The 9,536-nt window shown below is 41.0% G+C and overlaps 1 protein-coding gene across 1 annotated transcript in view; it reads left to right on the top strand.

Moving 5' to 3' along the window:
• The window catches only part of Bmpr2 (bone morphogenetic protein receptor type 2), a 91,127-nt gene that overhangs the window by 61,124 nt on the left and 20,467 nt on the right, over positions 1–9,536 (top strand). Inside the window, exons 4-7 of the mRNA XM_013353474.2 lie at positions 3,298–3,408; positions 5,011–5,102; positions 6,472–6,702; positions 8,730–8,844. Of these exons, the coding sequence (XP_013208928.1) occupies positions 3,298–3,408; positions 5,011–5,102; positions 6,472–6,702; positions 8,730–8,844 (549 nt within the window). The remainder of the gene's footprint in view (positions 1–3,297; positions 3,409–5,010; positions 5,103–6,471; positions 6,703–8,729; positions 8,845–9,536) is intronic.

Genomic DNA, 9,536 nt, shown 5'->3' with positions numbered 1-9,536 from the left:
TGTTCTGGATATGAATGGAATCATAAAATATGTGCCCATTTTTAGGTGTCCCATATCTGCTTATTGACTCACAAGTGTGAGCATTTGCATTTCTGTTTGTAGTTGTAGTAATAGGAGTGGCGGGGCTGAGTCCCCAGCACCCCGGCCGCCTGTCCAGTTAGCTTATGCCCGAAATAACAACACACAAACTGTATTTACTTAAACACTGTTTGGCTCTTTAGCTTTAGCCCTTTTTTTGGCTAACTCTCGCTCCTGGACTAACCCATTTTTAATCACATGTGTCGCACCCCAAGGTGTGCTTACCAGGAAGATTTTAGCCTATGTCCATCCTGGGTTGGAGCTTTATTGTGTGTGTCTCAGAGAGCATTGCTCTCGTTTTTGTCCGCAAGAGTGGAGCATCGTGTCTCCCTGAGGCGTCTGCCCCCGAGAGGAGAGCTGTCGAGTCTCTGAGCTCACTTCCTCTTCCTCCCAGAGTTCTGTTCTGTTTACTCCTCCCACCTGTTTTAACCTATCAGGGCAAGCAGCTTCTTTATTTAATTAACCAATGACCTTCCTCCATCATGTAGTTATGGTGTCTGGTGATGCTGTTGATGTTTCTGTGGGAGTTTTGATTTGACTGCCGACTTTCAGTTCTTTTTGTGTCTGCCTAGGAGTGAACTGCTGAATGTGAAAATTCTGAGCTTTTGAGGATCTACTAAATTGTTTGTTACATCAGTGCCATTTCGTAGTCCCATCAGCAGTGTATAACCTTTAGTCTTTTCTTCTTCCTGTTTAATCTTTAAAAAGAATTATAGGCATGCTAGTAACCTTAGTTGAGGTGGGATTTAGTTGTTTGGAGGAAGACAGGGGTCAGTTGGTTGGCTTTCTTTCTGTGGTGCTGGAGAGTAAATCCAGGGCCTTGCACATTCTAGGCAAACACTCTGCCACTGAGTTAGATCCCTAGCCAGTATGGGTGTCTGTACACAATCTTTCCATCTATAGAAAATCACTATATGCTATAAGAGTTGTTAACTACAGTTATCCGTATGTTAAACACTCTGCCACTGAGTTAGATCCCTAGCCAGTATGGGTGTCTATACACAATCTTTCCATCTATAGTAAATCACTATATGCTGTAAGAGTTGTTAACTACAGTTATCAGTATGTTAAAAAAGTCTGTTAGTATCTAGTAATTGTCTTATAATTTAAGAATATTTCACCGCATCTACATATTCTTCTCTAGAAATACTGGTTTTGGCATTTTGTTAGGCTGTGCAAAATTTGAGATAAATTTTCTGGAGAAACCCTGACATTGAGGTTTCATATTTGTTATAGAAAGTTCTAGTTTGAACACAACTAAGAAAATTTTAACATATATTATGCTTGATTTTAATTTACTATAAGGAATGATAAAATTGTCAGTCAAAATGGTGCGTGCTTTTAATCCCAGCACCAGTGAGGCAAAACCTCAGCCTCACTGATGAGGATCTTTGTGAGTTCAAAGCCAGACTGGTTTACAAAGTGAATTAGACACAGTGAGTCTGTCTGTCTGTCTGTCTGTCTGTCTGTCTGTCTGTCTCTCTCTCTCTCTCTCTCTCAAAAAAAAGTGTAAAGAAACAAGCAAACAAGAATGATAAGTTTAAAAGTTCAAAATATAGTGTGTTTTATTTCGATTGAATGGAAAGAATGATTAAGTGTAGGTAGTTGTGGCCTTGCCACTCCTAGGAGATCTCACTGTACGTTAGACTGGTGACTTTTAAGTGGTTATTTTGTGTTCTGTAAAGACTGCTGCCTTGCATATGTACTGCCGGATCTAGTTGTTCTTTATAGCTATTTAAAGCATGCTGACAAATACATCCTTCAGCTTCTCTTTGTCTGTTCCTATTCTTCATAGAGCTACTGCAGCTGAATCCTTGTTCTCCTACTGCTCCTTGTAGGTGTTTTCAAGTTAGCGGACATCTATCCCTAAGGGTATTTGCTGTCGATAAGATCTGACCCCTAAAATGGAGCCATCATATAAATGTTTCCATGCTCATGATAGCCTTGTAATTTAGCTACTTGTGTTCTGCTAGCAGTAAACAGGGCTTCTCGTAGAAAGAATTTTTCTCAAGGTCAGGTAAGGAGAGAGAGGGACTGAGCTTCAGGTTCAATTTAGATTTAGCTGCCCACAAAGAAAGGTCCTTTTCATTAATATTAAAGATATCAATACTGATGACCCGTTTTGCTTTGTTTCTCTGTAGCTTTGGAGCCTGTCCTGGAACTTGCTCTTGTAGACCAGGCTGGTCTTGAACTCACAGAGATCCACCTGCCTCTGCCTCCCGAGTGCTGGGATTAAAGGCGTGCGCCACCACCGCCCGGCTGGCTGCGCAGAACTTTGTGCTTTTCTAAGCACTTAGACTCCCATCCAGCTTCATAACCAACATGTGAGCTACGGGTACTTCTTATAAATGAGGAAACGAGGCACACCAGAGTCAAGCAACCTGTTGAAGCTACCAAACTCATGGTTTAAAGCCACATTTTAAAGCAAAATATGAAGCTGGGCTTAGTGGTGCACACCTGTAGTCCCAGCATTTAGGAGGCAGAGGCAGAAGGATTGCCCTGAGTTCAAGGTCAGCCTCAGCTACTGCCCTTAGGTTTTTTTTTTTTTTTTTTTTTTTTTTTTTTTTTTTTGAGATAGAAAGACCCTCAAAGTCCACCCCCAGTGACTTACATCCTCCAATAAGATCACACCTCCTAACCCTTCCCAAATAGTTCCTCCAGCTGGGGAGAGGGCCGTTCTCATCCAAACCACCACAGCTACCTGGCAAGAGCCCTTTCTTTTTAAAAATAATATAGTTCAAAATTCTAGTTCTGTGTGCTTAAGTATACTGTCTTGTTCTGTGATATGGTTGATATTTTATATGTTTTAATTAAATATGAATGTTGGGGCCAGGATATGTGTGTGTATGGTTGCAGGTACCCTCAGAAGCCAGAGAAGGTGTCAGGTCATACAGAGCTGGAGTTACAGGTGACTGTGAACTGTGTGATATGGGTGCTGGGACTCTGAAAGAGCGGTACATACTCTTCATCAGTGATCCTTCTTTCCAGCACCTAGTTGATATTTTCATAATTAGGACCATTCCTGACAGATACTTTAAGTTTACATAAGACAATCTGTGATCAAAAATGTCATTTATAACTATCACAAATTGATTAATTTTTTCCTCTAATTTTTTATGCAAAAATATTACTGATTTGATTGCATATTAATAATTAATATAGCTGTTGTAAAGGCTATTTTGTCAGTACTAAATAAAATACTTTTCTGTTTTCTTTTAGGTCCACCTCACTCATTTAATCGAGACGAGACGATAATCATTGCTTTGGCATCAGTCTCTGTATTAGCTGTTTTGATAGTCGCCTTATGTTTTGGATACAGACTATTGACAGGTAAAAAAAAATAGTATTTTTTATCTCGTTTAGGAAAATGCCATTTAAATCAGAATTTATTTTCTTTAAAAAATTTCTTTTACAGAGATCTGCCTACTTTGCTTCCTGAGTGCTGGGTGCGCCACCCCCACCCAGCTTGTTGGCAAGCATCTTTACCAGCTGAGCCATCTTGCCATCCCTGTTGCTTCTTTTTTTAAAAATGTTTGTGGAAAATGTTTATACAAACAGAAACTCTGAGCTATAGTAGCTCCAATTCTCAGCTTCAACAAACATTTCTCCCCAGTTTTTACAAGAAGTTTTTTTAAAATTTTATTTTTATTCATGTGTCTGCCTGTGGCTCTGTATGTCATGACATGTGTGTTCCCTGAGGAGGCCGGAGATGGCATTGCATGTCTTAGAGCTAGAGTTAAAGGTGGTTGTGAGCCACCTAATGTGGGTGCTGAGACGTGAACTCAGCTCTTTGGAAAGCCTAGCAAGCTCTCTTAAAGCTGAGCCATCCCTTCAGCCCAGACAGGATATATATATATTTTTTTTAAGATTTATTTTATGTGTCTGTGAGCGCTCTATTGGCTTTATGCCAGAAGAAGGCATCAGATTCCATCATAGATGGTTGTGAGCCACCTTGTGGGTGCTGGGAATTGAGCTCAAGAACGTTTTGAAAAGCAGCCAGTGCTCTTGACAGCTGAGCCCTCCTTCCAAGCTCCAGTCCAACAAGAGGTTTTTTTTTTTGATTTTCGAGACAGGGTTTCTCCATAGCTTTTTGGTTCCTGTCCTGGAACTAGCTCTTGTAGACCAGGCTGGCCTCGAACTCACAGAGATCCGCCTGCCTCTGCCTCCTGAGTGCTGGGATTAAAGGCGTGCGCCACCACCGCCCGGCCCCAACAGGAGGTTTTAAACTTACCCAAAATGTGTGTTACCCAACTGCAACAGTTATTACTTGCAGGCAAGGTTACTTAACTCTAAATCCGCACGCGCTACGCCTTTCATATCACTGAACTCTTAGTTCAAAGCACAGATACCAGAGATCTGTAAGTACTTTTGTATTATCTCTGTAACAACTTAAAAACTGTATATCCATAATGCTATTTTTTTTAAATGAAAAAGTCAGTAATTTTTCACTAGGTCAGTTCTAATAATTTTTTTAAGGATTTTATTTTTACTTCATGTGCGTTGGTATTTTGCGAGAGTGTCAGACTTTGGAATTACAGACAGTTGTGAGCTGCTGTGTGGGTGCTGGGAATCGAACCCATGTCTGCTAGAATCAGTGCTCTAACCACTGAGCCATCTCTCCACACCCCAGTTCTGATAAATCTTAGGTGTGATGGGTTGTTTAGGAAATCAGCACTTACTCGTTCATTTGAATAATTCTGTGAAAATTTTCTTGAATTCAGTATTAGGATTTTACACTTTAATACTGCGTCGTCATGGAATTCTCTCACAGAATCTGCTCTCACAGTGCTTAATATACATCTTCACTTGTCAGTGATTCCTATTTTAATGAGTTATTCTAACCCATGCTGTAGCTCTTCTTAACTGCAATACTAGAAAGGTGGCGTTTTCATGTTAAGAAGGTCTCCCATCAGTAATCCCTTACTCTTCCAGGAGACCGGAAGCAGGGTCTTCACAGCATGAACATGATGGAGGCCGCAGCCTCAGAGCCGTCTCTGGACCTGGATAACCTGAAGCTCCTGGAGGTGAGGCTGTGGTGGGACTGTTGGCTGGCACGGTTGCTCCTTGTTCTCCTGAAGTGTCAGGAGCTGGTGGTGCACACCGGTAATTCCAGCAGTCAGGAAGCAGAAGCAAGAGGATTTCCTCAGGTTCCAGGCCAACCTGGTCTGTGTAGCAAGTTCCAGGGTAATTTTATAGTTCCAGGTATATTTATAGTGAGACCCGTTTAAAAATAAAGTGAAGGAACCAGTCTATGGTAGCCCACGCCTTTAATCCCAGCACTCGGGAGGCAGAGGCAGGTGGATCTCTGAGTTTGAGGCCAGCCTGGTCTACTGAGTGCATTCCATGACAGTCAGTACTGTTGCATAGAGAAACCTTGTCTCTAAAACCAAAAAACAAACAAATAAACCACATAAAAAGAAAAGAGAAAAGACAAGACAGTAGATCCCCAACCTGTTTTAATGAAAATTCCCCAGAAGTCCAAAATAAAGAGACTGGTGACATTTTGCTATTGCTATTTCTTTGTGCATGGAGTAGATTTTTATTCTAGGTACTGTGTATAAGCTCCCAGATTCTTGCTAATTTCTGATGGTTACGGTATTTTAGAAATTTATTTTAGTTATCTGTGTGCATATGCAGATGACTTGTGGGGGTTAGGAAGGGGTGTTGGGTCTCCTGGACCTGGAATTACAGGTCACTGCGAGCCACTCCTCACAGCTGTGAGGTGGGTGCTGGGAACCGAGCTTAGGCCCTCTGGAAGGTTAGAACATTCTGTCAACCACCGAGTATCTCTCCAGCCCTGTGTGTTGATTTTTGTAAGCTATTAACTGGTGGACACAGATTACAAACCTAACACTTGGGCAGAAGCCCAAATCTTAGTTCGGTTATTATATTTAGCTAGAATCAATGTTCACTGGATTCTCTTGTTCTGGTTTCATCCTTTTGAGGCTTCTTCCCCTCACTCTGTAGAAGCTCTCCTCGTTCAAACCACCCTCCTTCCTGTACCATTTCAGTTGCATTGCTCGAAGCTGAGTAGTCTGCCTTCCAGCTGAAGCCCATAGCAGCTGGTAGCTCACCACATGGGTCCCTTTCTTCTATGCTTGGGTGCCTTTTACACTCTTAACTCCTCAGTGTATTTAGGTTTTTCTTGTAGTTCTGTCCAGTGTTTAGCTTTCATCTTTTGGAAGGTTGGTTAGTGAGGTAGACAGTTCCTCAGTCTTTCCGTACACAGACATCGGTCGCTTGCTTCTCGGTACTGGAATAAACTGAGGGCAAAAGAGAGCTGCTGTATATAGTGGGGAATTAGAGTTTGTTTGTTTTTTCTTTTAAGTATTTAATTGTTCAATATTAATATGAATTAATTAATACCTTGCCTTTTTAAAAACAAACTTGCAGCTGATTGGACGGGGTCGATATGGAGCAGTGTATAAAGGTTCCTTGGATGAGCGTCCAGTTGCTGTAAAAGTATTTTCTTTTGCAAACCGTCAGAATTTTATAAATGAAAAAAACATTTACAGAGTGCCTTTGATGGAGCATGACAACATTGCTCGCTTTATAGTTGGAGATGAGAGACTCACTGCAGATGGACGCATGGAGTATTTGCTGGTGATGGAGTATTATCCCAACGTAAGTTCTTCATAAAAAGTTTCTGTCGTTTATTGTGCTTTCCGTTATAGAGTTTTTGGATGTGTTACAGAGTTTTGCTTGTTTATAAACGTGTTATTAGTGTTCTGTTATTAGTGAAATAAGGATCTTATGTCAGAATTTGAATCAGATACATCAGTCTGCCAGGTATCATGGCACATGTCTGTGATCCTAGCACCAGAAAGGAGGCCAAGGTAGAAGGACTGTGAATTCAGGCCAGCCTGGGCTATTACTCTAAGACCCCATCTTATTTTTTAAAAGTTTATTTATTATGTGTAAATAATTCCTTCCATGTGTGCCTGCAGGCCAGAAGGGGGCGCCAGGTCTCATTACAGATGGCTGTGAGCCACCATGTGGTTGCTGGGAATTGAACTCAGGACCTCTGGAAGAGCAGCCAGTGCTTTTAACCTCTGAGCCATCTCTCCAGCCCTAAGACCCCCATCTTAAATAATAACAAAACACTAATGGTTCTCTTTATTCGTCTCTCTTCTCTCATTTTTCCTTTTCTTCACTCCTTCTGTTCCTCCCTCAGGCCTTCCTATCCTTACCCTTCCCTCTTCCCTTCTCTTTAACTTTCTCTCTGTTTCTTTAGCCAGACCTTTTCATCAGACTTTACAGTACCTCGATTGACGTTCATTCTTGTGTAGGCTCCTTGCCTAATCAGAAGCTCATTTTAATTTGTAGGTGAATACTTTGAGGTGAACAGATACATGCATACAATCATCCCTTAGCATCCTCAAGCACACACACACACACATACACACACACACACACACGCACGCACGCACGCACGCACGCACCCCAAAATCACAGCTGTTCAAGCCCCTTATAGAAAATGCCATGTAGTGGTGCTTATTACTCATTCATATCTTTCTAATTATACCGTGTAAATGCCATGTTAGTAGTTGTTATATCATTTATTTAGGAAACAATGATAAGAAAAAATAATGTTATGTACAGATGCAAAGATTCTTTGGGTTATTATTTGTTTGTTTTTCCTGACTCTATTGGAGATAAAACCAGGGTCTGGGTATACCGAGCGAGTACTTTTCCATCAGGCCACATCTCTGAGTATTTTTTATGTAGCTGATTGACCCCAGGATGTGAAGCCTGCAGGTATAGAGGGCTAACAGTATAGATTTACAGGAGACATATGTGTTCTACTTATAAACCATAACAATATTGTTTATAAAATTTTGGCTTAAAATTTTTCCCAAGTTAATCTGATAGCCCAAAGAAATGTTTAAAAGGAAGTAACCGTCTGTAATTTAATATTTGAAACCTAAAAACTGATACATAAGTTCCTCCTTTCCACTGTCCTAGTTGGGGTTTCTGTTGCTGGGATGAGACTGTGACCAAAAGCGAGTTGGGGAGGAAAGGGTTACTCAGCCTACTCTCCCCCATCACTGCTCACCCTCTCAGGGACTCACCCAGGGCAGGAGCCTGGAGGTAGGAGCTCTGCAGAGGCCATGGAGGGTACCACTTACTGGCTTGCTCATCCTTCTTTCTTGATTTTTGTGGGTGTTCTTGTTGTTGTTGATTGTTTCCAGACAGGGTCCTTGAACTCACTGTGTAGACCAGGCTGGCGTTAAATTCAGAGAGTCACCTGCCTCTGCCTCTCAAGTGGTGGTGGCGTTTCGTTTTGTGGTCATTCGGCTTTTTTGTAAAACCTCAAGACCACCTGCCCGGTAGTGACCCCACCCACAATGGGCTGGGCCCGCCCACATCAATCACTAATTAGGAAAATGCTCTACAGGCTTGGCTGCAGCCTGATTATATGGAGGCATTTTCTCAGTTAAGGTTCCTTCTTCCCAGAGGGCTTCAGCTTGTGTCAGAGTTTACATGAAACTAGCCAGAACGCCCTCTCACTTTCCTTTTCAGATATACCTTATCTTTATCATTAGTGCCTCACGTAATCATAGCCTGTGCAAATCCTTCATAAGGTTGTTACCTCTTCTTGTTGAAGCACATGAATTTAACTTCTTTGGTATACTTTTTCCTTTATCCAGGGATCTCTATGCAAATATTTGAGTCTCCATACAAGTGACTGGGTAAGCTCTTGCCGGTTGGCTCATTCTGTGACTAGAGGATTGGCTTATCTGCACACAGAATTACCACGAGGAGGTAAGAGAAATAAAATTTTAATCGTATTTTAGAAGAAAAGCCATAACTTATATTGTTAAAATATGAATATTAACCAGTTGTTTGAAAGCTTCAGTATCAGGAAATATACTTGAATATAATAGAAAGAAAAGCAAGCATGGATTTCATTAAGAATTTGAAGACTTTCCTTCTAAAAATATACATACAGCTAATTTTATAGAAAATTATTTAGGGGGAGTATATTTCAGTGATAGAATGCTTCCTTAGCTTGTGTAAGGCCCTACATTTGATACCTGATATCATAAGACCAGGCAAAAAAAATCCTAGAGGTTTTTTCAGATCTCTTGAAGTCTAATTGTGAACCTTAGGTTAATACTCTTAACTAGGCTATATTTTCCTTGTATTTATTTTGTTTATGGAATAAATCACAATGTATTAGTTTTAATATTACTTAAATTTTTATTACATAAGTTGTAATTCTCAAGCATCTTTTTATAAATTCATATCCTGCTAGCTAAAATCGAGAGGGAAGATATAACAGTGGTTTTATTAATAAAGAAAATTTTTGCAAGGTGGTGGCGGCACACGCCTTTAATCCCAGCACTCAGGAGGCAGAGGCAGGGTGATCTCTGTGAGTTCGAGGCCAGCGTGGTCTTTTAAGAGCGAGTTCCAGGACAGGCTCCAAAGCTACAGAGAAACCCTGTCTCAAAAAA

Source organism: Microtus ochrogaster, unplaced genomic scaffold (genome assembly GCF_000317375.1).
Source record: "Microtus ochrogaster isolate Prairie Vole_2 unplaced genomic scaffold, MicOch1.0 UNK8, whole genome shotgun sequence".
In the NCBI taxonomy this organism is placed as follows: Eukaryota; Metazoa; Chordata; class Mammalia; order Rodentia; family Cricetidae; genus Microtus; species Microtus ochrogaster.
Note: the sequence above shows the minus strand (reverse complement) of the source record. Positions and strands in the feature narration are given on the sequence as shown.